The sequence below is a fragment of the Aulonocara sp. 'chitande type north' Nkhata Bay genome, linkage group LG8 (assembly GCF_057382095.1).
Source record: "Aulonocara sp. 'chitande type north' Nkhata Bay isolate Kocher_YH1m ecotype deep benthic linkage group LG8, A_spYH_male_GT1.1, whole genome shotgun sequence".
NCBI classification, from domain to species: Eukaryota; Metazoa; Chordata; class Actinopteri; order Cichliformes; family Cichlidae; genus Aulonocara; species Aulonocara sp. 'chitande type north' Nkhata Bay.
The window spans coordinates 15,355,946-15,383,759 of record NC_141351.1 but is presented as its reverse complement, the minus strand read 5'-3'; the positions used below and the strand labels follow the sequence as shown (position 1 = coordinate 15,383,759).

The 27,814-nt window shown below is 43.4% G+C and overlaps 2 protein-coding genes across 8 annotated transcripts; one reads left to right on the top strand and one right to left on the bottom strand.

Moving 5' to 3' along the window:
* The first annotated feature begins 50 nt into the window (after positions 1-50).
* On the top strand, positions 51-4,094 carry LOC147323464 (dual specificity phosphatase 29-like). The gene is made up of 5 exons (XM_086303827.1): positions 51-203; positions 337-556; positions 649-872; positions 960-1,158; positions 2,722-4,094. The coding sequence occupies exons 2-5, from the start codon at positions 375-377 to the stop codon at positions 2,804-2,806; spliced, it is 690 nt and encodes a 229-aa protein (XP_086159953.1). The 5' UTR covers positions 51-203; positions 337-374; the 3' UTR covers positions 2,807-4,094.
* Positions 2,577-27,600, bottom strand: kat6b (K(lysine) acetyltransferase 6B). Of its 7 annotated transcripts, none has more exons than XM_086303807.1 (17): positions 27,196-27,600; positions 24,042-24,904; positions 19,899-20,007; positions 17,897-18,012; positions 17,596-17,677; positions 16,965-17,094; positions 14,541-15,502; positions 13,301-13,422; positions 11,902-12,023; positions 11,630-11,771; positions 11,337-11,498; positions 10,857-10,950; positions 9,114-9,345; positions 8,685-8,844; positions 7,991-8,260; positions 6,897-7,188; positions 2,577-6,763 (listed from the first exon to the last, which is right to left on the bottom strand). In XM_086303807.1, the coding sequence occupies exons 2-17, from the start codon at positions 24,657-24,659 to the stop codon at positions 3,954-3,956; spliced, it is 6,423 nt and encodes a 2,140-aa protein (XP_086159933.1). In that variant the 5' UTR covers positions 24,660-24,904; positions 27,196-27,600; the 3' UTR covers positions 2,577-3,953. The 7 variants fall into 7 exon arrangements, with proteins under 7 accessions (XP_086159933.1, XP_086159937.1, XP_086159932.1 ...); XM_086303811.1 differs by lacking the exon at positions 27,196-27,600 and adding an exon at positions 25,810-25,923; XM_086303806.1 differs by lacking the exon at positions 27,196-27,600 and adding an exon at positions 25,653-25,798.
* Positions 27,601-27,814: the final 214 nt, after the last annotated feature.

Here is a 27,814-nt window from a genome sequence, read left to right as displayed (position 1 = left end):
AGAGGCCCGCCACATCACAGCCCTAAAAATATCCTCTGCATTTGATGCCCGTCACAGAGCGGTTATACAATCTGTGCCCTGACTTGAGCCTGCCAGAACTAAAACCTTACCATGTTCTGCCTTCAAGGGCTGCTTCACAACCAGCTGCCAGAATGATGAAAACCGAATTCCCGGGAAGAAAAACGAAGGACTTCAATCTCCGGGTGAGTGCTGCTGAAGATGCATGTGAAAAACAAAAAAAGCAAAAACTGTGCTTTTTTATGACAGTAGTTTGAGGGGTGGAGGAATATAAGAAAAAATAAAGAAGCAAGTGTGGCATTTCTTTTTCTCCTTAAGCAAATAAATCATGTGTGAGAGGAAGCCACGGTAAGAAAATGGCTTCTCGCGAGTCGAAGACTGGCACAAAGATAAATGTTACTCGGGCAGCTGAAGAATCCAGTCCAGTGGATGATTATTCCACACCTGGGGGCTATGAGTTGGAGAAAATCCTCAACCGAGGGAGTGTGGCTTACACTCATGTCAACGAGGTTTGGCCTAATGTCTTTATTGGCGATGAGTAAGTAAGAAAAAGGTTTTATAAAAGCATAAAATGTCTAAACTGAATAAAAATAACAGGATTAAAATGATACTGACACTGGCTTCTTGTAGGGACACTGCAAAGGACAAGTACACACTGAAGAAGCTGGGAATTACGCACATCCTGAATGCAGCAGAGGGGACATGGAACAACGTGGACACTGGAGCGGGCTACTACAGTGACATGGACATTGTATACTATGGTGTAGTAGCAGAAGACGTCGCAACCTTTGACCTCAGCCAGTATTTTTTCTCCGCTGCCCAGTTTATTGAGAAGACACTGAGCAATCCTCAGAGTAAGACAGCTGCACAGGAAAAAACTAATATTTTGGCTGAAAATTGCCTAAAACATGCCGTGAATCTGTTCTCCGATTCGTCTGCAGATAAACTGCTGGTGCACTGCGTGATGGGAAGGAGTCGGTCCGCCACACTTTTCCTCGCCTATCTCATGATCTGTGAGAACATGACGGTGGTCGACGCCATAGAGCACGTAAAAAAACGCAGGCGTATCATCCCTAACTGGGGCTTTTTGAAGCAGCTGCGAGAGCTGGATCAGCACCTCTTGGAGAAAGGGGGGAATCTGCAGGGGAAAGCTGATTGTGTGGCTGATCAGTCTGAGACTAAAGTCAGCGGAGACTAAGTCAAATCCCAGCCATTAAGACTTCGTCATGCTAGGAGTTACAGCCATGTGAAAAAAATAAAGTCCTATTAAAACTAAGTACAGCTTTACTGCTTCCATAGGAATAAAAGTAAAGTCAGGGGTAAGTAGCAACCAGGTGCTGCTAATCATCAGCAATTTGAGCACCTCTATAAAAACAGAAGTATGGGCGGTTTGTTGGTCTGGAGGCATTCAGCTGTGCGTTAACACAATGCCAAGGAGGAACGACATCAGCAACTGTTGCTGCCCATCAATCTCAGAACAGTTATGAGGCTTTTTTCCATGCAACCTAAGAGTCCATCATTGTACAGTGAGAAGTATTGTTCACAACATCTTCCTGGGAGCTGATGTCCTGGTAAATTCACAGACATGTCAGAGAAATTGCAAACAAAAACCTCGAAGAGCTAGATCTCAGACTCTGCAGGAATCCATTAGCATGTTAAATGTCAAAGGTCTTGACAGTTTAGTTAGAAAAAGACTAAAACTTTCTAAAAACACTGGAACAGACAAGAGCAAAGTGGGGATGTTTGGTCATAATGGACAGAAACATATTTGGAGAAAACCAAACACAGCATATCAGCACAAACACCTCATGTTAAATGTGAAGCACGGCGGTGGAGGTGTCATGATTTGGGCTGTTTCTGTAGCCACAGGACCGGGACACCTTGCAACCATTGATTCAACTATGTATGAACTGTGTATATCAAAATGTTCTCAAGTCAAATATGAGGCCATCAGGTCAGCCACTAAAGCTTGGCCCAAAACGTATCATGCAATAGGGCAATGATCCAGAACACAGCAGCAAGTCTCCAAAAGAATGACTAAGAAGGAAAATAATTAAGGTGTTGCAATGTTCAAGTCAAAGTCCAGACCTCAACCTGATTGAAATGCTGTGATGGGAGTTTAAGACAGCTGCAAACCTCAGTGAACTGAAGAACAGTGGGCCAAAAGTCCCTCACAAAGATGTGAGCGACTGATAAAGTCAAACAGAGAATGATTACGTCACGTTATTGCTGCTGAAGGTGGTTGTACAAGCAAATGAATCACGCGGTGCACTTGAGTTTTTCACATGACTATATATCAGGGACAGTCTCAAACCAAACTGCAAATCATAGTGAGAAATCCAAGTTGGCTCTCAGATTACTGAATAAATGTCCTACTCGAGGATCAGGTCTATTAAAGCCCGACTCATAAGTATTTTGAGTGCAAATCAAGTTAAGCCTCAGCCTCGTCCTAGCAAATCTCCAGGAAAAAACACCTGCCTGGATTATCACAACCCTTCAAAATCTACCGCTGGGTTCTGCGACACGCATGTTTTGAAATTAAAAGGGGAACAGTGAAGTACATGGTCAATCATAATTTATTCTTATGCTAAAATGTACAGCATTTTAAGTGACTGACAAAAAGGAGAAAAGTCATAAATACAAGAATGTCATTCTGTCCGATTTGTGTGCACATAGCCAGGTATTTCCCCCCGTTCTTACCAGCAACTCTGTACAGGTAGAAAGATTACAAAAGAGCAATATAAACAAAAACACAAGTACAAGTTGCGTTTTACATGCAATCCATTAGCTTAGTTTGGTCTATTCACAGGATCTATTCTTCTACACTTCGGTAAAATATAAATCCAACATTTTATAAAGATAGAAAACAAATCTACAGATGGAATGAAAACGTAGCTTTAAAGGCATTATGTAAAATATCGACTTTGGACTAAATTTATATTTTCTTTATTGTTATTCATCATTATAATCATTTAGTTCTTTTTTTTTTTTAAATTCTGCCACACTTCTGGACATTTCGAAATGTTTTAGAATTTTTCAGGGTAAAAACACTGAGATATGCTTTGTTACTTTGACAGAAATCAGTCTGCTTTATTAAACAGAAAGCTGCCTCAAGGAGATCTGTTACAAAAGACTTCAGAATTATACATACATAGCAATAAAACCTCTCAAACCAAACAGAAAACAAGACTAAGTTTACATATTTTTTTTTTACATTATTAGAATTAACAAAATATAGTTTTTCATCTTTCTCCCCATAGAGGGAAACCTAGTAAAGGCCAGATATTTTTAAAATGGCTTGCTATTAAGCACAACACTTGTACAGTACTACTCAATGCACTGTCACTAACAGAGACTGAAGCATGCTAGTTGTCACTTTACAAAATAAGTACAATAATTTAAATATACAAAGGCATGAGTATAGTACAAACTAACTGTCAGCACTGTTAGACAGGTACACTGAACAGGTTCAAACAGCCACTATCTCCACCTGTAGCAGGCACGTTAAATGGCTTCATTTGAGGCTGCTACACAAGACCACTGATGAAATCTCTACCTGTGAGCTCTGAACCCGCCTGGTCTAAAGACACATCAGAGACACTAACACTAATTAAATAGATTTTCATCATAATGATGTAAGGCTTCCCATCTGGAGGAACAAAAAATACTTTTCAAACATTAACTTCAAAGTTTACTCACTGATGAAATTTTTTGCATTCTTTCCAAGTGCTGCTGCTTCTGCTGGTTTTTCTAATAAGTCATTAACAATAACAACAACAAGAAAAAAAAAAAAAAAAAAAAAAAAGGAAAAATGAAGACATACACACACACACACACACACAAAAAGAAATAAAGAAAAAAGGGAAAAGGCCAAATCAGTGCATCTTTTAACAGCAAAATGCACACGAGGAGAAGCAGCTCAGTCCTGCGGACAGTTACCGCCTGATGAAAGGCCCTTTCAGGGACTGCTTGGATATGCCTGTGTCCATGTAGCCATGGTGCCCAGCTGGAGTGTACACCATGTTGCCATGTGGTGGAGCCTGCATGGGCTGCTGGGGGTATGGCTGTGTTCCCATCATGCCCATCTGCATAGAGTACTGGGGTGACTGGTTCATATAGGCATGGTTGCCATGGTAGCCACTGTTCATCATGGGCTGGCTCATGCTGTAGCCGTTCATGGCGTTGAGGGAGGGCATGTTCATGGAGTTGACGTTGTAGGCTGGTGCCGGCATGATGTTCATGCTCATGTTCATGCGTGGCATGGCGGTCAGCGTCCTGGATGGCGCCTGCATGGCGACAGCCTGTGGCGGCCGGGGGTACATCTGCTGCTGGTGGTGCGACAGCGAGGCCGACTTGGAGCGTGCAGAGATGTGATTTTTGGAGGCCATCTGAGGCTGGATCCGCTGCGAGTGCGGGATGCCCATGTTGCGCTGTAGCATCATGGGTGGCGGTGAGCTGAGATTCGGGGACGGGGTCACGGTGGCCTGCACCTGTGGGTTGGGGACTCGATGTGGCGTCTGGGACAAGGATACCAGGCTAGAGTGCTGCGATGATAATGAGGGGGTGTTGGCGTATGATGTGATGGGGTGTGAGGCCGAGGGGTTGAAAGGCAGCGAGTGAGGGTGCTCTATGAATGTGTTGGTAAATTGTTGCAATTTGGCGAGACTAAGGCCAGAGGACTGAGAATAGTGCCCGCTGCCATACTCCCCCTGGTGGTTGATCCTCTCATAGAGGGTAAAGTTTCGGTTGTCAGATTCAGGGATGTCTGCCAGCTGCATGGTGGTGGCGAAATTGGTGGGTATGGCGCACTGAGTCATAGACTGCTGCTGGCTGTGCTGACCGTGCTGATTGTGAAGGCTATGCTGAGCATGCGGATTGTGCTGGCTGAGCTGATTGTGCTGCAGGTGATGATTGTGGTGGTGGCTATGCTGGTTGTGGGGATTGTGTTGAGTGTGCTGGGTAAGCTGATTGTGTGGACCGTGCTGATTGTGTTGGGTGTGCTGATTGTGTGGGCCGTGCCTGCTGTGGGAGGTGTGTTGATTGTGTTGGCTGCGCTGGCTGTGTTGACTGTGCTGGTTGTGCTGGCTGTTGCTCGGAGGCCTCTCAACCACGACGCAGCCCTGCGGTGACTTGACGTTGCAGTGCGGCGGTGAGCTCAGGCTGTTCTGCTGGATCATCCCGCAGCTGCCGGGGTTAACGGCAGCCATTTGTTGGCTCACGGCGCAGCTGCTCTGGGGCAGGCCGCTAGGGGGGATGCTGCCGTATGAGCAGCTGTTCTGGCCCATGGTGGAGTCGTAGCTGCTGGGGTTCTCGTAGTTCTCTGTCGTACTCTCAATGCTGCCCAGATCGCTGAAGCCACTGTCCACCACCTGCTGCGAGTGATCCGACACCGACGGTACATCCATCATGGGACTTGTCTCCATATTATGGAGCGACGGCACTGAGATGGCACTGTGGTCAGGGCTGATCTGCGTGTAGCCACTGTCCAGGATGGAGACAGCTGGGCTGTTAACTGAGCGTACTGATTGGCTGGGATGGGAGTGCGCAGAGGAAAGGGGGCTGCTGTGATCTGACTGAGGACAGTCATCCAGCGAGGTGATCTGGGGGCTCTGGCTCACATGGGCATACGTTTGCAGGTTCCTGCAGGGCTCCTGGCTCTCCACGCAGTCCTGGAAAACATTCTCCCGCTCGGTCTCCTGCGTCAGGGACTGAACAGCTTGGGCTGTCTCTGAGTCAATCTCTGTGCAGACTGGGGGATCCTCCCTCAGCATGGGATTGAGTATTGGCCTCTCTGCAGGCGGAAGAGGCAGGTGGTGTTCTGGACAAGGACTATGCAAACTCTCTTCCTCTGACTCAGAGTCTGCAGGATTATCAGAGTCTACAGCTGCTTTTGAAGTGACTGCTGCCGCTTCAGGTGCCGGTGTTGCTTCTGATGGTTCTGCCGGCGCACTATCCTGGATGCTTTCTGTAGCAGTAGCTGGTTCCGCTTCACTACAGAGTACTGTAGAAACCTGCTGACTCAACTCAGAGTCATTGTCTTCTTTTGCATCTAAAAAAGTTGGCATGCATTTGGGTAAGTCTTTTGAACTCTCTTCCAGGTCTTCTGTATTATTCTCTGGCCCTGCTGTCTTGCTGTGGCGGTCATCTTCATCATCTGCATCCTGATCCTCTATTTGGGCTCTTTGCTCGCCCTCCTCATTTTCCTCATTCTCATTCTCTAGCGATACAGCACCCTCTGTGCTGTGCACTACATCTTTGGCTGGGGATTTCTGCTCATGTTGGACCTCCTGCTGGTCATCTTCAGGTGGTTCTGGTGAATCAGCTGCATCAACTTGCCTTGGGGACACTGCGCCAGGAGAGGCAGCTGGGGAGCACACCAGAGAAGCTACCGGTGATGCTTCTGGAGAGCTCGACTTGTGGGAGCCATGGTCAGCAGGACTTGGGGGCTCAGAGGGGAACCTGTCCAGCATTATATTGGGACTTGCCGAGCCTCTGCCTGCCTTGCTGCCCTCATCGACATGGACGCCATCCTGGTGCGGCCCATCCTTTGCTTCCTCAGTATGAATGTGGTGCTGCTCTGCCTCCATTGGAGTTTCAGGGGGTGTGTAGAGGTTCAGCTTAAAGCCCATCTTTCTTTCGTTCTTTAGCTTCCATTTAGGAGGTCCACGTTTCACTCCTTTGGGCCAGCCTTTCTTCCGTTTCACTGGACGGGGTTTGCTGGGTCTCTTAGAGAGAAGATCAGCTCCTACAGATCAAAACAATGCAACACTTTACTGGTTTGCCATGACATAGGCATAGAAGTGTAGAGAAATAACATAAGAAATATAAAGTTTAGTTGTTTTTTGGTTTTTTGTAAACAGCAGTCATAGCTCAAGTACCTTCATTCCAGTGTTCGAGATTGTCTTTTTGCACATTTTTCTCCAGCCTTGGGCGACCTCTTCGTCGTTTTATCGGTGCAGCTGGTGTCTTGTCCTTGTGTGCCTCCTCCTCATCTTCTTCATCCATCTCACCGACTCTAAAAGTGCGCTCCAGAAGGGGCATGGGACGCTCATCCTCCGAGTTGTCGAATGGCTCGTTCAGCACCTCTGTCGTCTCTGAGATGGTTTCTGTCGTTACGCTGCTGTTTATCCGCTTTCTTTTACGCCCTCTCTTCTTCAGAACCAGGGTTCTCTGAAATACAAACATGAGAAGAACCAATGAAAACAAACCTCAATCAAAGCAGATTGGTTTTTGTTAATGCTGGAAAGTGGGGCAGTAGTGGATGACCTCCATGATGGTACAGCTTTTAAACCCATACAGGATTCTGTGCTAAATGCAAAATGTTAAAACCACAGCTCAAGACTAAATGTTTGAGCAATGCAGGCTGGTGTGGAAACCCACAAATGAGAAAGGCAGAGTAAGCAGAAACCACAGTCTATATTTTACATTCTCCAGTTGTTTCCCACCGACTGCCTCAGACTGTAACCGCTCTTCCCTCCGAAATCCTTCATAAGAAAAATGCGAAATGAATACAGTAACTAATGCACCAAATAAACCCCATCAACCACTGTCATTCTTTTCTGGTTTCCATAGTGTTTTAGTTGAAAAGGTCTCCCCTGACATCATGCAGCCAGTTGTAATATTATCTCCAGCACAAGGGGGCAGTGCCATATAGACGGAACAGATGTGAGGAGCACAGTGGAGGGCAGTAAATTAACCATGACCACTGACAATAGTACAAGGTTTAGCCTGCACAGTCTCGACACCAGCAGTGAAAACACAATCTATTATCTACAGCTGCAGGCACACAGGGAGGCTCGAGATGACAGGAGGAAGCCACTGAACCCTACACTGAATTCATGAATATTTATCAAACCTTTCCATCTCAACCACAACATGCTCTTTAATGAAGGAAAACATCTAGACATACACTCAATCCCACTTTGTCCTAGAAGCAAACTCCACAGTGGCACACACAAACACTGACAGTCACCTTTCTCTTGGCTGCAAGCATTGCATGGGCTTTTGTCAAGATGGGTGGTGAGCCATCTGAGTCGTCGTCATCGTCGTCAGCTTCCTCATCGCTCACTTCCTCAGTCAGCTGGATGCGCCTGGTCCAGGGCGGTGCGGGCCTTCGTTCGTAGGTCCTGTAGGGAACCTTACAGTGGACCTTCGTGAGAGGTTGCCTACTACTGTGAGTCATCATGTAGCCCTCTCTCTCCTCCTTCTCCCAGCAACTGGCCTGCTCCTTCAGCCGCTCAGCCTGGTAATTAAAAAGACAAGATGCATTATCTCTGGGAAAGGCGCACGCACGGATCCAACATCTGAGCAACGACGCTAATGGGAAAGCAAGAGATTGGAATTAACATCATGACAAATGAATCACTGCAGGTTTCTCCTGATAATAAGAGCAGCGTCATGATTGGATGTCTGCCCGTCATGAAGGAAACGTTCCTGTTAAGCGACCGTGGAAAGATTGCATTTCATGGAATATTCAGTACTATCAATTATGCAGTGAACTGATTTAGAGCAATTTTGCACAACATTAGATGCCTGCTGACAGTGAGAATGCCTTTCCCATTAATGGCCTCTATTTGAACTCCCAAGCTAATCAAACAAACATTTACTAACAGCATTGCAGGCAAGCAGAAACAAATAACTAGTGTTTCTTGAACAAAGGAACCTACATCCATCTCTGCTTCCCTCTCCTCCTCAGACAGGACAGCGTTCAGAGTGGTGGAAGGTGTCCAACGCAGGGCGTCTGGATCCACCTCGATCTGACGTGGGTTCGCCCTGAGCTTCTCCATGTGTCGCTGAATCAGTCGTTCCCTTCTGATCAGCACGATCCTATTTCGCGAAGAGGAAAGCACATTACTCTACATCCATAACAAAAGGTAACAGAGGGTGAAGTGTGGTTAAATACGAGCGTTAAAGTAGCGCTCATTGGGGCAGCAGGTGCTTCGTGTCCTTGGGGGTGCTTAACCTGACTTACTTCTGTCAATATTCGGCGGCATTAATGGATATGCTGTTAAAAATACCCGCTGGCCTGGATAAGTCAGACAGCAGAAGCAGCAGCGGCAGCGCAAGTTGAAGGAGACTGTGGCTCTGAAACTGACCTGCCATCCTGTCTGTCAATCATGCCAAGCTGCTGGAGAGTAGCGGCGATGTCATGTGGACACATCCCAGTGGCCCTGCTTATTCCTTTAACACTGATGTGTTTATCTGGGTGCTTATAAAGGTGCTCCAGTATGACACTTTTCCAATATGCCAGGTAGGATAAGCGACCCAGATCTGACAGCGGCTTCTCTGGGGATCCAGCTTGTCCTTCTTGCCTGGTGAGAAGGTAACCTAAAAAGACACGATTCAAACAAAAACAAAATGCTTTAGTCGAGCTGCAGGCAGCGGCTGGGTTATTTCGGATTGTAATCCAATCCCTGCGCCTCCCCCCTTCCCTCTGTATTCATGTAAAGATGTGACGCCAAACCCTAGTTGGGATTCACCTTCAAATAGTGCAAAAGGGAGAGAAGCTTTCCACTCCTTCAACCTCCGTCAGAAGGTATGACACATGCCAGCAAGGGCAACAAAGGAGGTTGAAAGAGGAAACAAAGCGACAGAGCGAAACAGAGAAGCAGCTGGATGTCATTGCTCACAGGAGACTGCACTTAGGAGAGATAACGCACAAGGAAAAAATACTAATATGGATCTGTGTGTAATTAGTTTTATAGCAGCCCTGTCAAGGGTCATCCATTATGAGCGGCATGAAATTAATTAATGCCTTTTAATGTGCACCCACTACTGAGAACCAAACAAGCTAACCTAATCACAAAACAGGGAACACATAATATTCCAGTAATCATGACAATATTCATTACTAAAGCTAAGAACAGCAGCTTGTGATAAATACACTTAGAGATGAATATTCCAATAAGTTAATTGAAAAAGTCGTTTTTCATTTTGTGTCATTTCACAAGTATATTATCATTAATAAAGCAAAACAAAAGCGCTACTCTGAGACCTGTGAAGTATGATTTGAAAGAGAACGCTTGACACACACTAATGCTCTGCTGTGAGAGCTACCTGAGACAAAGTGTTCCTCTAATACAATCCAATATAACAGAAAATCTTAATCTAAACAACTTCCAGCTCCAAAGCTACATTTTCCAATAAAGCCTTCAAAGAGCTCAGAACTCAGCTGTGTTCAATCTCCCTTAATCCCTGTCTTTGTTATCAGCACACTCTCAATATCACAGATCCTCTCGCATCTCTGTCTCAATGGTTCCCAAAGTGAACAGGAAATCAAATGCTCCATTACCGCCTGCCCACCCCTGCACTCGCTCCTTTTTTTCCTTGTCTTCCACGGTCGGCACGGAGACAACCCTTGAAAAATAATAAAATGCCTATAATGACAAAAAAATGCCTGCCTAAACACAAAAATCCACTCAAGGCAGCAACTGTTTTCATAAGTGGACTGTGGGCTTTAAATATTGTATGTGTTGCATTTACTAGACTTAAAACAAAAAACCAGCATCCACGGCTCATCAGAAGTCAAGGAGAGAGAATTTGGTGTGTGTGTGTGTGTGTGTCTGTGTGGGGGGGGGCTCTTCAGGCAATGCTTAGGTGAAAACTACTGGCCATCAAATTAATACTGCAGCCAGAATGTTATGTTTCCCACTCCTAATCTTCTGTGATTGCCTAAGCACTGTACATGAATGCTCTTGATTAGACACCCTTGAAAAGCCTTAACAAAATAACAGCACCTTGCCATAAGCTACAAAACTCTGCCTTTAATCTGAAACTGTTTGTAAAGACCAATAATAAAAACCAAGTGTGGTGGTCTAAAAAGGCATTAAGGAACTTACTGAAATCAATAAGGAACCTTCCAAATCCTTGCCTTTGGTACTGAGGCATGATCATTATGCAGGAGACATTGTACTTCTGCTGGCAAAGCTTTTCCTGGGGGAAGGAGAAACAGATCAAGTATGTCAGAGCTCTGCTGAAGCTGGCAATTTACTGCACCTGCCATTGTCCTTGTCTAAAGCTGTGCACATGCACATGCACATCAAATACACAAACCGAGATGTTTCACTAAAAAGTATCGCCGTGTGAGAATTACGGCTGCAACTGACATTTGAATTTTTATAACATTAGATATTCCAAGATGATCAATTTACGGTCATCTAAAACTGAGAAAGCAGAAAATTTCCCCACATTTGAACCACTGTGAGGAAGTTAAATCCACATCACTAAATAGACAAACTACTGTGAGGTCTCAGTATCAGCATTCACAAATGATGTGCGGTATTCCTTCATTTCCCATAAAATCACTCCGTAATTCTTACCTTGGAGAAATAGCCCACAAGATGACAGCCTTTCTCATCATTCTTTGTAAGTATGTAGAAGAGGAAAGGCTCCACATCATAATACAAGGTCTTGTGATCCAGGAAAAGCTTGGCTAACAGGCAGAGGTTTTGGCAGAATAGTTTGCTGACATTTCCATCAACCTAAACACGGAATAAAAAGAGCAAGAGGACACTGTTCAAACAGTTCCCATTCCCCCACCCTCCCAGAGCCCATTCAGTGGGATCTCATGCAGCATACAGTTATTGCTTTATTGCTGTAAAGGGAAGCTGACCTCAAATACGGAGAGGTTGTCCTTTCTGTAGATTTCATTGGCTGGCGGGTGGAACCAGCCACACTTCTTTGTGTGTCTCTGGAGGATGTTTTTGCTTCTCATGTACTTCAGACAGAACTCGCATATATAAAGCTTTTGTAATCTGGTGAAGACAAAAACGAGAGCTGAGGTTTGTACTTCAGCATGAGAGGCTTTATAACAGGACACTGAAATAAACTCGGCACCAGCAACAAAAGAAATTGGCATTATCTGGTGCAAAAAATACTACTTACCTTGAATATTCAGGTGGGTAAGGTGATGAGTACCAGGTCTGGATCTCATACTTCCCAAATTCAATGACAGCGGGGCATCGAACGGAGTCTGTGTTCATCAGTGATGAACGAGATCCGGTTCTCTGTAAAAAGATTTAACAAAGACACACTGATAAATATAGTGACCCAGATAATTCAGCATTACAGTTCCTCGTGTCAAGAACTCTGTCGAGACGAGATTGTGGTTCATGGTTCTCGTGAGAAATGAAAGATACATCTGCCCAAAATCAGTCGCACAAATAAGATAAGCTTTACCATGCTGACACCCCAGTTACCGATTGAGCCAGTGGTTTCCGTTTCTTTTTTTTTTCTTTCAAATGACTATTTTTACTCAGCATTTCTGCATATTCTCTGATGTCTATATGGTTTTCTGAGTCTATAAACAAACTATGTTATATTTGAGCCCTTGATCTTTTTAACCAAAGTTAGAACCTTTTAAATTCGTAAGTATTAGTGAAATAAGCTTTTTTGCTTATTAAGACCCATGCATTCCAGACGTATAGTATATCTATCTGTTTAAATTAAGAGTGAAACTCCAGAGTCATGCTTCAGGGTCTTAGAAAAACAAAATGTTCTGTGGAAAGACAAACAGTTTGACTGAGGCCAAATTGTACCCTCAGTCAAAGATAAACAGTCTGAAGAAGGCGGAGAATTTAACCTATACGAATGTTTTGTTAGCCTGCTCAGTTATGCCCTGCTGCACGGGCCTACAGACCGGACAGTGGTGTTTTACTGTTACAGCCAACACATTTCAAAAGGTGCAGTTTTTAGGGTGAACGTTCTCCAGTTAGCATTGCACAAGTTTCCTTACAGCTCGGAAAGTGAAGGGTAGACAAGTCACTTTCTTCCATGCAAACTATGGGCAACCTGCTAGCAACCAAAACATGCAAGGAGCCTTTGGTGCAGCACCCTCTTTGCAACCGATTTCATATGGACACTGCCAGCAACCTTAATTAATAACTCCCAAACCGGTCAGGAAATACACTTTTCCGGAGGGTCTCTAGGCTTGTATGTCTGAAGTGTTAGTCTAAAAATGCTGACAAATGTTCACCTCCAAGAAGTGCAAAATGACACAAAAAAGTCAAAAAGAAGACTTTCTTTTACATGGGTTATTGTTTCATGTATTCTTGGCTTGTATTTAGCTTTTTTATTGGCAAGAGTTTACCAATTAGGCAATGAACACAATTGGATTAGAAGTTGGCTCCTTTTATATTACAATATACTCAAGAGAGCTGAATAAAACTGACATGACATATTATCACTGAAAGACCTTCTTTGTGTATATAATCCCACTTTGGTTCTCCTTTCAGTTTTCTTGCAAGCACGTAAAATGAGCAAAAGATTTATAGCGTTTTCCTACCTGAGCAGCGAGTTCCTGGATTCGTGTGAAGGTCTCGATGTCCTCCTCTGTGACGTGGTCTCTGGACATGGCCGCAAAGTCTGCCTGGGTCTCCTGCTTCACGTGCAGCTCCCCGTTGTGGCCTGTTAGAGGAACAATAGCACGACATCAACACATCAGGCGGCACATCAACAGCGCCCCGTTTGAAGCAGCCGTGGAATAATCTCATAAATGCATTCTATGCAAATGTGCTTATACTGTGAGCACTGCTGCTGAGCCTGTCTGAGGCTGTGTCTCAGAGGAATTTCATAATGTATCATCTTTGCATGTTTATATGAAAATCCCTAATGTAATGAAGTGAAACTAAATCACTCTAATTGCGTAACCGCTTTCATGTGCTTAGTCATCCACCAAGACAGTTTCCCATGAATTAAGAAGCAGATGCAGTGAAGGGAGCGAGTGTCGACATGAAAAGCAACTGATGCTGGAAAGCAGGCAGTAATTTTATGAAAGACATCAACACCATGACTTAACCACCAAAACAAAAACCCATTACAAGTGGAAGTGATGCATCATTAACATATTTATGGAATGTGCTGGAGGAGTAACGAGTGTTTGTGCGGGATATTGTTTAGAACTTCTTGAAACATACATCCGTTTGGTTTTTTTCCCCCTACATGTCTTTCTTTTTTTTTTAAGCTGTGACTTCACTCCTGAAGACAGTGAAATGTAAGGGTTACTGCACTTAGGCCATAATCATCATGTCAGCTCTGAGTCAGCTTGGGTGGGTGAATCACTGGTTCGTAATGACCGCTGGAAGTGAGGTTGAGAGGAGACAGTGATTTCAAGAGTGAGGGTGGGATGAGGAAGAGGGCGATGGGACTACAGTCTCTACTAGGTAGTGATCACAATGGGCGCACTACTGCAGACGGTCGAAGACAGAGCAAGGAGCAACATGAGGGAGTTAGTGGGCCATGCACTATGACAAAAGCCAACGGGCGAGAGGATGGAAGCCACGTATACTCCGCAGTCAAGTCAAAACGCAACGAAATTGTGTTAATAAACTAAAAGAATTTAAATTAGGAGGAAGATTAGTAGTCTGTTAGAGTGCTGAGGGTGCCTTCTCAAAGAAAAGATAAGCTCTAGTCTGGAAAAAAATAACTGCGAGTGTCAAGCTTTTAAAAAATGAAAGTAAAAAATAAAGAAGAAGCTTAGAGGTGTGGAGACGCAGGTCTTGGTTGGAATTTCGAGCCTTGCTTACCATGATTATTCTCAGGCTTAATTCTTCCGTCAGTCAAGTCTCCCTTTCCTGGTGAGAGGGCTCCCTTCTGAGGGCTCCCTTTATACCTCAGCCTGCCTAGTGTCCTGCGCTTTTTAAAGAAAGGGTTACGTTTGAAATGACTGACCATCTTAAACGGGTGTCCTCTGGGTCGGCCTGGCCCAGCAGTTGTGGAGTCTAACCTATTTTTATTAAACTCGCTCTTTCCAAGGCGCTGGGGCCCCGTTTTGGACGTATGGGGGGAGTACTGCTTATGGGGCAGGGGCTTAGGTGGCGCATAGGAAGGTAGTCGCTTTTTCCGTGACTGTCCCTGAGTAGTAAAAATGTGAGAGAGTCCGTCAAAAAGTCCCTTAAGTTGGCTGCTATTGCAGAGACTACTCAGGGAAGGAACACTAGACTGGCTGGAAGAGCTCTGGGGAGAGTTAGCAGAAGTGGAGCTGCTGGACACCTGCGAGGGGGGGCTAAGTCCGGGCAATGTGGAAGCAGGAGGAAGTGCAGAGGATGAGGGGGTTATCTTTTGAGAGGCATCAGCAGCAAAGGCAAACAGCTCTGGTGGCTTGGACAGTTTGGGTGGACCCTTTTCTCTAGAGCTTAACTGTTTGGCGGGCGACTCTATGGCTACAGCTCGCATGTGACGGCCCACGGGGGAAGGAGTAAAGAATTTCGAAAGCCCATCGATAAGCCCTTTAATTTTCTTGTTAACAGTGAGTGTAGCTGGGGTGGAGGTGGGCGTGAGGAGGGGAGTGGTGGAGGGAGTGGAAGTGGTGAATTGGGTGGCGTCGACCGCACAACAAGGGTCTGCAACAGCAAATCTGTCTCGGGCGTCCTTCACAGATGCAGCATGACCAGATGAAGGTGTGGAACAGACGGTAATCTTTTGACCCCTACCAGGTGACCCCCTTCCTCCCAGTGCTACCATGGAGCCGTCACCACTGGTTACAGACCTGCCGGGACAAGAACAGCAAAGTAAATGTAGATCTCACTGCTGACACATGAATGTAACCAAAAACATCAACTCAGACGTGTAATTATGTCATTAACGTTTTGAGGCACAAATCATTCTCAGAAATGTAATGTCGTTAACAGTAATATTTATACAAAGCCTAAAGTCTTGCTTCATATTTCCTGTTCAGAGTTATCTGCGAGATTCTTAGTTAGACACAATAATTTTTGTTTTCTCTACCCTGACACCAGGAGCTCATATTCCCAGGCACAGGATGAATAAAATGCTCACAGCATGATGTAAGTTGTGGACATCTATTCATTTTCACACATAAAAATGTCTGTTTATATAATTATAACCTGTATAACCATCTATATAATTTAACTGTTACTGTTGTTGCTGTAACATACAGCAGAAATGCCCCCACGCGGCATCAATAAAGGGCATTCAAACTATTATTAGCACTGCTACTGACTGAAAATAGCATTTAAATAGAAATATTGTAATGATAGAGGGGCTGCACAAATCATCTTACATTCACTTTTTTAAACATTTTTATATCAAGATATATTTTCAAATCAAGATATAAAATACATCTGCACATCTTGCCTGAATACACAAGAGAGTGAAAATACTAAACCTTCTGTAGTTTTAAGGGGCTTGCTACAGCCCAGAGCGAACACACCGTCCAGCTATAGACTGTTTAAAAAGATGGAAGTAGCCACACACATGTCAGCCATCACTGTGAGCAGACGCTCATAGGGGAAGTGAGCCATCAGTTCTAAGGTAGCCCTACCTTAAAGCATACTCAGGTTTGTTCTCCTTTTTGACACTAATCACGAGCATTATTTACAAAAATAACTTCAACTATGTTGTACTTAGTATGACAGAAACCACAAATTCATTTGGAAAGTGGTTCCAGAGGTCACAGAACAAGGGTGCAGAAAGGTCATTTTTGAGTAGATGAGTCTCCTCCCGCTGGCTATTAGAAAAACAAGACTTGGTAGCAACGACCATCTTTTATAAAGGCTATATATATATATATATATATATATATATATATATATATAAAGTCTACGGATCTCCTTTATCCAATAACAACACTTAAGTGCTGTTTACACGTGAATTTACCAATATTAATTCTATGTAATGCATAGAAGTGATCTGTATTTGTTTTCCATTTTTGGGTGTTCTTATTCTCTGTGGAGGCTAAATGTATTATAGCTTATGTTTAAATTTATAGTTAATCAGGTCAGGAACTTAAACCAGAGTCAAGATATAAACTGTAATGCATGCATGTTTGCAAAGGACCATGGATCGTTTACTATAAAAATGGCAATTTGACTTCTCTACAGAAATGTTGCCATGTATTGAGATCTTACCAGCAGATGCACTATTATTACACCAAACAATTAACCTTGAGTATAATGTAACTGCTGTTAGTTAGATTACAGCACACTTACATTCTTTGTTTGAGCTTATTTCTGGGCCTTCCGATTGGCTTTGCATATCGACGTTTGATCTGATCGGCTTTCTTGTGCAGCAGTTTCTTCCCGTTCTCCTTCGGCCTGCAGACTTGGCAGATCCAGGTTCCTGGAGGGTGTCCAAACAGAGAGAGTACCGTTTGGGTGGGTTCATCAATTCAGAGGACATACAGTACATTCATTTGAAACATTTCCTTTAATAGGAAGAGCTGGCGAGATTCCCACCAGCTCACAATGACAATCAATTACTCAGCACAAAGCGAAAATCCATAAGAAAAACATTGGGTCAGTTCTCCGTTTGGAAAAATAGACTTTGCGTCAGCTTGTTGAGCTCAGCTATGTGACTCGTATGAATTGCCTGCCAAATATCCTACTACAGTACGTGCACCATCATTACAAGCCTCAATGTAGGGTCAGTACTGTAATCCAGAGATAGCAAATCTCCCCAGGGAAGCTGGAATAATTTGATATGCATGCAAAGCTCCTAATAAGCCACCGCTGCTTCTCTGTGTGCTGAGTGACAGCCCCAAACGGCCTTCTGTGAAGAAAAGGCTTTGAATTGACAGCAGAGGGGGGAAAACAGAGAAGCCAGACAGTATAAACACCTCACCTTTTGGCATTCTTGAAAGCGGCGGATCGCAGCATTCCATGTGAAAGCCCCGATCACATGAATCGCAGAACAGCATCTCATCCTGAAAGGGAACAGCAGGCATGTGTAAAGGATGTCCCAGTTGCATACATGTAACACCCCCGTCATTTAAAGTCTTTCTTTTTTTGAAAAATAAGCCCAATTGTGCACAAGAGAGGCTTTACAAATCTCAACAAATCCTCAGGGATGCACAAAATGGGATCTACCTTCAAGCCAACAACACTGAAAATGGTGTGTGTTAAGATGCATGTGTAATACTCACAGCGTTTTTCCCCTGTATTCGACAGGAGCTGCAGGTTTTGCATTCAATACACTGCCACCGTAATCTCTTCACATTTGAGGTTAATTCAGGGGAAAACTTCAGACATGATGGATGTCCTTTAGGAGCAATAAAAAAATGCATATTAGCACAGGACATTTTACCACCGCTGGCGCTGTCACCGAGCCAGAGACAAGGTTTTTCATTTGTCAACACAGTCAGGTTAAACATTAACATATTACATCACTAAAAAACAATGCTGGGCCTGTGCCTGTATGTCCACAACACTTTTCCTCCTGGCACAAGTTGTGTCTAAAAACAGTATGATCAAACATCTGAGCCACTAATTACAGATAATTTGATCTTAATGAGGCAGAAACAGTAGCAGCACTCATTCTAATGGAAGCTGATCCATGAAAGTCATGTAAAAGCTTGCCTCTTCTCTCACCCGGCTCCCTCTCATGGTTGTAAAACAGCTGTTTTACAGTGAGAGCACAATTTGTGTACACTACGAGTGGTTAATGAAAACCACCTCGACGCTACTTAGTCAAATTTGAGCTATAAAAATGTCACCAGGAGAACAATTCCTTACGGCATTTAAAATAATTGTTCAAACATAAATGACTCCTAGGCAGAGGTAATTTTATGGGGGGTTAGCAGTTTTGTCTGGAACAAAAGAACACTAAAGGAAATGCCAACAATCTGCAGCGGGGAAAGGTTGATCTTTGATCTGCTATAACTGGAGTGGCTCTATAAAATAATTTGAAGTGAGCGAAAATGACTTGGGTGATTTCAGATTGTAATGGTCACTTGGAGCATCTGCCCTTCTGAGGCTTGCAAGTAATTTGGATCCCTCCAGCCACTCAATTTGCAGATTGTTCTTCCAATAAATCCCTTAAAGGGAAGAGAAAAATATGGTGAAAGAATATGAAATCTGCCTAACCGATGCAGAAAACTGCTACCGCCAAGGTTGGATGACTTGAATATATACTGAACACTGTGAGATGACAGAAATTTGTTGGCATTTCTTTAATACTGCTGATGTAATTAGTTTATATCAGGCAATGTGTCTGCTTAATGCCCCACTCTACCCCCGAATAATCTATTTATGTCTATATATTCACACTCTTGGAGCGTGACTTCTACCCATTAGGTTTTGACTGCTCAACAGTTGTTCTGTGTATCAGGTACAACATGGTAGGAGGGTTAGCCCTTTAAAGCTGAGTACACAGTGTGTGTGTGTCTTTTTTTATTGATCTTGTACAATGTGTTAACTTGCTTTACACATTTTAATTGGCCTTCCTCCACGGCCAGAACCTGCTCGCACGCTATGGGTCAATCAACCTGCCACAATGTAAAAGCTCACTGTGAGCGCAAACACCCAGGTAATAAAGTTTATTCAAATAGGATTGGCTGTGTATTCAGTGTTGACAAGAAAGAAGGAGAAAGAGTCACTCACACACACAGACAGAAAGTGGTAATTCTGCACTATTCTGCAGCCAAAACTGACACCGCTGCCTTTAAATGGTAAATTTAGGTCAAGTAGGATTTATTATACTTGAGAAATAAACAAGTTAATGTATCACAAAGGAGCGTTACTGAAAAGAAGATGTTTATGTTTTTGTTGGGATACTGATAATATGCCAAAATAATGCAAGAACATGTTTTTGAAAACATCGAGCACTACTGAGTCGTGATACGAAAACACAGGCACATACTAAACTGTGAATTTTAACACCATTAAATGTGCAAAATGTTTGACTGATGATAGAAATCTAGCTTAGTTTGCACAACATTTCAAACACAACATTTCATACATATAGCATAAATATGACATCATGTTATACGCCAGTGCAGAGATTTTAACCACATTTCTGACCTATGTCCACATATACGCTGACACTGTTGCTTCTGAGCTAACATACCAGCAGTTTAGTCTTGTTTACAGTATGTTATGGCTCGTGGGAACATGCAGTAAAGTGAAGCGTTACACAAGGTGACTTACCACTGCTCCCACAGTCTGCACAGGACAGCAGCTCTTCTGGCCGCTTGTCCCGATTTGACTCTTTCGTTCCGAGACAGAAACTGCATATTGGGATGGGGTCGACTCGGAGCTGGTGTGGGAACACAAGCAAAGACAAACTGATTAAGGGACAGAATGACAGACTGTGTGTGCAGCGCTGAAATCTTTGATCCAGATTTTGAGATAACTATTCATGTATTGCTGGTTAACATGAAAAGTGCGGATTCAATGAAACTCCCATGAAAATATCAGCGGGAAGAAGCAGCTTAGAGAATGGGAAAAAAATAAAAGAGTGGAGTTCTCACAGACTAGAAATGAATAATAAATTAATCTTATCCTCAGAGATATGCTGCATCTGAGATCCACCTCTTTTATCCATTACATCTGAATGGGTAAGTGATCTTAGTAATCATAGTTTAAGGGCTTAATCCAATTCTTAAAGCTTGCACTCCAGTCTGAAAGGATTAACCAGCATGTAATCAAATTACCTCAATAATAAAACATGCTCTCATTGTTACTGCCATGATCCACAGTAAATGTTGCAAGTCTCAGAACAAACGCTCATTTAAGGGCTTACGGTTAAGTTCAGAAGAAGTAAAATATGAGCTCAAGGTTTAAGAGGATTTCCCCATTGATCACTCAGAATGAAGAGAGGCCGACTTCAGAGAGAGCGCGAGAGCTGGGAAGACTTTGTGTCATTACTTCATACAAAGCCAGTCAAAGTCTAATGAATCTTAGGCTGAAATCAAGACCAGACTTAACTGAGATGGCTGCAGTATGGCTTTCACAAGTCTCCCTTTAAATGTGAGATCATACATAAAAGCCTCTTACAGAAGCAACAAACAAACTGCGGTTTCCTTCTCAGCTCGAGAGGAAGTTCTTAACGGAAAATAACACTCGCAGGGTGTGACCGTAAATAACCCACCTCATCATCAGTTTACACACTAAGGCCTCACCAATTGACTGGAGCCTTGGAGGGCCCTCTAGGGATGGCCATAATTAGTTCCTGGTTTCTATGACGCAGATCATCATCCTGACCATAACCCAATTTGCATCTTTCAAATTTCTGCTGGCACTGACCTCCCTCTGACCCTCATTTGAATCGGGGGAGGTGTTGTTTTTCCTTTTCCATTCGTCAACAAAACACAAAAACAGCAGCATCCCTTCAACCCGTCACTCCACTCCAAATGAACCCCAGAGGGAAAGTGAAGCAAGGATGCAATGGCAATCTGGTCATTGTTCCTGGCTGTATCAATTACTTGCTACGGCGAGGGGAAGCAGTTTACTGCCACATCAATGATTACTCGATTTTCCAACCTGCCAGGTCAATATTTGAAAGCGGGCTGGCATTAGAAGCAGACTGCTGCTCACACAGCTGTGATTATGGACATAAAACCACAAAAAAATCTATGTGATGAGCTTTGTGATGACTCTACACCTGTATGATTTAACACTGTGGCTCGGAGGTAACTGGTGATTTTTGATATATGTGATGATAACTCACAATAAAACACATCTCACCCAGACAAAAGGCAGCAAGTTCAAGAAGGGCAGACAACATTGCCTTCACAGTCCAAATGCACATAATGATCTCAATGATTTTTGTACGCAAAAGGGACAAAATAACAATAAGATCAACAAACAATCAGGAGCAGAGTCACAGAGGGTGGATAACCTTATATGCTGTTCAAACCTTCTGCTTCTGACGGGCAACCAATCAGAAAAAAGCTGGTGTGAAGGGGGCAAAAGACAGATAGAAAATGGCTTATTAGAGTCGATATAATATAAATAAAGATTATTATCAACGCATAAACAACGCAAAGCTACTGTAGTACAGTCCAAGAATTAAAATATAGAGCTGAAATTACCATTACAGGTCACCTATAAGAACAAAATGTTATAATGAATATCTCTGGTGTAAAGGCAAAAGCTGAATTTTTAGAACTTGTTGTGGACGTTTTGCTTAATTTTCTGTCATTTCCAAAATGTTGTTGCTTTTAAAGCCCTGTGTTTTGTTAACTCGACTGTGCAAAATCTGCCAGCTAAGGCTTCATCAAAGTTGAATTGAGACTTGCTTCAAGCAGACAAAAGGGGAAAAACATTAGCAGTCGTCCTTGATCACCGATCAACGAAGTCTGTATTATCACTGCTAACAGATGCAGACAACAGGATTTGAGAACAGAGCCTTGGTGTTAGGAATACTTTGGGTTATGCCTTGTTGTTTAGGTACACGAAGTGCACTGTGTGACACTTTCATTATAGGTTAACAGACAACTATAAATATGATTTCCGCTAAAGCGATAAAGACTGATAATGACAGTGCTAATGTGCAACCTGTGTACGCCGCTGATGAAATGCTCCAAGCACAGTGATGTGAAGTTGTTTAAAATAATAAGTCTTAATAAGGCTCCATAACACAGTCTCCACTGACTCAGCTATGAAGGCTGGATTAATTTCCATTAGGAATATTCTTGTGATTAAAAACCAATAGCAATTTGAAATCTGTACAAGAGAAAAATGCAAAATAAAGAAAGAAAGAAAGAAACGCAGCTGAAGAGATGCTGATGATTTACTTGGGGATTCTAAATTAAGTACATTACAGGAAATTATGCTGCTTCAAAAGAGCAGGCTGTCCTGAGTGAGGGGGTGGGGTCCTATTAGAACAGTGCTGGTAGAGAGAAAGAGAGAGAGAGCTCAAGTGGTTGCATAACACAGCAGGAAAAAAAACTCTCATTCCTTGCCTTTGTTCCTGCCAGAGTCTCTTCAGAATCTAATAAACTCTAAACCAAGACTGCTCTTTTTTACCTCAAAGTATCTCTTATTCTCAGCACACACACTCAACTACTGAGCAGGCAGAGCTGTCTCATCCTTTGAAGTGAACAGCAAACCTGGACCCGGCGAGGTGATGTCATCAGGCCGCGAGCAATAGGTTGAAATGTTCCAAATGGAAAACAGCAGGCCTTCCTCAGCTATGAGAACCACTGCAGGACACCGTGTCTCTAAACACTTCTCAGTTTCACTTTTGGCCTCACCACAGACACAGTCACAGTTGTGGCTGCAGTATCAAGGTGTCGCTTCCTGATTATTCACTGTGAAACTGGTGAAGAGCAGAGTGACATCTCTATAGCCTGATGCTGCTTGCTACTTCAGCTGCATAACTTGTGCATAAACTAGACCGCATTTCATCTTGATAAGCCTCAACACATGATATGCAAAAAGCCTTGACAACACACTAACTAGATGACTACACACTGCACTTTAGGTCACGCAGTGAAAACCATTTTCCATCAAGCACTCTTCCCACTCTTTGACAGTGTCTTAAAATTGCAAAGCAAGAACAAAAGTGCTGTCATCTTGCAGACATTTGTCAGCAGCGTGTGTTATTGTTAAACACCAGTAACAAAGACACAATCTCTGCAAACTATAAGCCACCCTGTGGATGTCGAAAGTTTGTTTATATGGTGTTATTTCCTCTCTGGGGCATCTCAGTTTGCACCAAGTTCATAACAGCTGCATGCAGTCGGGAGAATATTCAGTCTTACTTTCTCAACACATGCTCATTCACGTGCAAATTACCAATAATCTATCATAATTTTGTTCACCAACTCACAAGAACGCCAGCCACATCCTTTAAGGTCATTAGGCTAGAGTTACATAACCTGTGGGAAGCCTACAGCAGACTGCCTACCACACAGTCAGCATGACTTTCTGATTATCCAAGCTCTCTTATTATGGAGACCAACAGCAACACAATCCCAAAGGGACGCACTCTAGATGGCGTTGTTTCAGACCTGCCCAGCTTTAAGTCCCAAAGATTAAGACAACAATCATAAAAGTCCTACTCTTAAGTGGCCTGAACTTTCAACCTTCCCAACTGCTGAAGGTTTCAAATAAATGCCACTGCTGAAGAACCCAAAAAAAGCTGTGGCACATGTCAGAGCTTGACAAGAAGATCAAAAACAATAAGACATCAACAACAGCAGGAATATGTTTCTACTTTTAGGAATGTCTCCTTTTGGGTTAACAGCAGCATTAGGCAAAGAAAAGCTCAGAATGACACATGAATCAACACGACTGAAGTAAGATCAAGAAGGAGTAACAATGCAGAGGCCGAGGAGTGTGTACCTGGTCTCGCTCGTGGGGGAGGAGTGTCACAGATGACAGGACCAAGGTGGAAGCACTTGGACACCTGGAGCTCCTTCCCTCTACGCTTCCATGGCTGAGCTTATACCTCGGACCATTTTTTGACAACCTGCCAGTGTTAACTGCTCGCTTAGCAGCCAGCCGCAACCTCTGCCGGAAAGCGGGGTTATCAACAATGTCTGAGAGGTCATCCTGGTTCCTCAGATACCTCTCGATGTTCTTTAGCGAGGAGCCATGGGTATCATCCAGGCCTTCGATGGCCCTCCTAAGCATTTTATTCCAATCAATATGGCGCAGATCGCTCGAATTCCATATAGATTCCTTTGATGGCACAGGTGCATTTGCAGGCAAGATTGATCCAACTCTTCCGGGATGTCCTGGGTCCTTGTAGGAGGCGCTTCCTTTATTTGTAACCTTGAGGATAGAGCCATCGTGAACACTTAATTCCAACTGCTCAAGGACGGTCTTCTTGTCCAGTCCATGTGACGTTGCCACCGCATGGCAAATTCTCTCCTCTGAGGGCCTCTGCTTTTGCCTTTTGATTTTCTGTATTGCTTCAAGAATCCACTCAGTGTAAAGAGGGTTTGCAAGTTTTACCATGGTTGAACAATTAGCCTCACAAAAATGAGATCCATAAAGATTCCCCCTTTCTGCTGCTGAAAACTGGGTACATCCACATCCTTAGTAAGATCAAGAAGTTATGTTCCACAACCGCATCCGCTCACTATTTCTTCTCAATCCTGGGTATCTCACATTGAACTTCAACAAAAGTTGGCACTAGTAAATTCCACAATGGTAGTCACCAGCTGACCAGGAGCTGAGTTTATTAAAATTCCAGATTAAATCTAAAAGAAAAACAGAAAAAAGAAAAAACAACAAATAGTCAGATCACCTTTTATTTCTCCTTATTCACATTCTGTAAACTATCTGATGGCACATCGGGTATGAAAGCTAAGCCAGAGGAATGCAGGACTTTTTAAGATGTGCTAAAACATGAGAAACAGATGGATAAAAACAGATGCAGGCGCTGTCATGGCTGCTAAAGAAATCAGAGTGACTTAATCCATAGTCTGACACTATAATCCACACACCAAACCAGATGTCCATTTCAAAAGAGACTCTTTTTTTCCCCTTCTTCTAAAAGTAGTAAGTTTTCACACTATGACAGGCAGCTAGAAACTTCTACCGACTTCTGGGAAAGTGTACACAGTCACCTCGAAAGAAACACATTTTCGGTTTCAGAGTCCCTTTCGCATTTGGAAAAAAACAGAGGCAACCTTAGGAGTTAACATTTATTTCTGCTGCACGTAAATATCACACACAAACTGGCTAAAAACACACATATTACAGTCAAAAAGAGGAAATCATACGTAAAAGTTTAACCGTTAGTTGTCCGCACGAGACTTTTTTTTGACAGCTCCACGTCCGCGGCGACGAAACTGATCAGCGCGAGCTTTAATGACACACGTAATAATCAATGCTCACTTCCTGACAGCTGCTGACAGGCGCTTCGGGGCACGTCCGCAGTCGCCACCGAGCCGTTTGACGACGGAAGAAAGCGGTGGTAAGACAAAAAAAACTACGTTAACACACCGAAGAGTTTGCGCTCCGCCGAGTTGAGCAGATAAATGACAGCGTTGCCAGCATTACTGATGTCACCTAAACAGTCGCCATTTTGTTACAATGTTGTAGTTTACATGAATCCGACATGACGCTGATTACAATCCAATGGAGTCTCATTAAAGCTTACCTACACTAATGTGCCCTCCCTAGCAACTTCAATATTGGCTGTAAAGACAAGATCCGATTTCTGGTTTGATAAAGCACATGTCAATCTTTATGTATGAGCTCACTCTAAGAGGCACGGCACTGGCTGTATGATCTGTCACTTCACTCAATTGACCCGCCTCTTAAGGTGCCTACAGTGACGAATTGATATCATTCACCTCCAGCACGCGTTACATCTGAACTTGCGGCTCCATACGTAGCGAAGGGTTATTATTAAGTTATAAATACACTATATCAGGCATTAAATAGTAAGTTGCAATTAAATGAGACGAATATTTAACCTCATTTACAAAGCGTTTAACACCGGCCCACCTTTACTCCGATTCCCTCCTTGAAACAGTTGGTTACACTTGAAAGTGATTTGGATCGTTTTAGACTTTAATTGGCTGTTTGTTAAATCTATCATTTGTTTGCATAAAACCTGCAAAGGCCCTCACTACTGGTTTAAAGTGGCACACATATCTCTATTTATTTATTTATTTATTTTTAAATAATTCCAGGTAGCATATGCAAGACTCCTGCAGGCATAAATGCATGCTATCGCCTTCTCCCCTCCTCCGTCCCTGCCTCCTTCTCTCTTTATCTTCCTCCCCTTTTTTATAATTTCCCCGAGAGGAGCCGTAATTCTCCCGATATTTAACATTTAAACTATTAAATTGAGAGGGGGGAAGATAAATATATATTCCGTTACGCGTTATGTTAAAAAAAAAAGTAGGTTTTGCGCTCGCTCCACATCCGCCAGCAAAATTATATTAACGTCCCGTGTTGCGCCGTGCAACGATGGCATGACCTCTTTATCACCATTAACTATCAAATATCTCCAATGAGGACAAATAGTGAGCCCTGGAGGCGGGAGAGAGGGATGTGAGGGGGGGAGTAAAGATGTTCAGTAGGGAATACAAGTTAACACGGCTGCCGGGAGAGTGGCTCCTTCATCACCGCTTCTCAATTATGTATCGCTAGTTCTTTCGCTTCAAGTAGTGCTCCCCATCTCTCAGCTTCACCTCACATTTCACACCTAAGCTATACACATATATATATTAGAAATGATACACAAGCCTCCTTTTTGATTTTTCGCAGTATTTTTCTTTCTCCACCCCCCCTTACACACTCACCACCACCACTGTTAAGATGTTATAGGCTGCACAGAACCGATCTCTAATCAGACGCCGCCGTGGGCGAGAAGGCACAACAAATTAACGGCAAGTTTCATGCAAGGATGAACATATAACTAGTAGGAAAGAGGTAAAAAAAAGAAAAGAAAGAGGGAGCGAGAGAGGGAGAGCGTGAGGGAGAGAGGGAGAGAGAGAGGGCACAGGCTACCGTAAATATTTGCTGGTAGTTTTACCTCTTCAAGTTTTTCCCCCCCTCGGATAGTCCTCTTCATTATCGGGGAAAACGTCGAAGGATAAAATGCGACGCGACATATCCGAGCGATTTTGCGGGATTTGATGTCCTGAAACGAAGGCTGAAAAGCTTGCGCCGAGACATGGAGAGGACCTGATAACAACTAATTGAAAGGTTAATCTACATAGCAGCCTGTGACAAAGTGGTACCCTCCCCCTTCTTCTTCTTCCACTGTAGACATCCCTACTTCAGTGTAGTGGAGCGGACCGTCGCCCCTTTAGTGCGCTCCTACAATGATATTGTCAATTTCACTTTTTTTTTTCCTCCCCTCTCACCACCACCACCTCACCATCAACACGTCCAGCGATGAGCCAAGAGGAACATTTTTACACTTCCATGTTTTTTTTGTTTTGTTTGTGTGTGTGTGTGTGTGTGTGTGTGTGTGTGGATTAGCCACGGCTTGCTACGTGACATTTTGATGTCGTAACAGCCCCATTAACGCCAGCACCTCGTGGGCATTTAAAACTTCCAGTTGATGCGCTCTGATGTGGCTCATTTCAACACAAACACATAAATCCAGACTTTTTTTTATTATCATTATTCTAAATATACATATATAC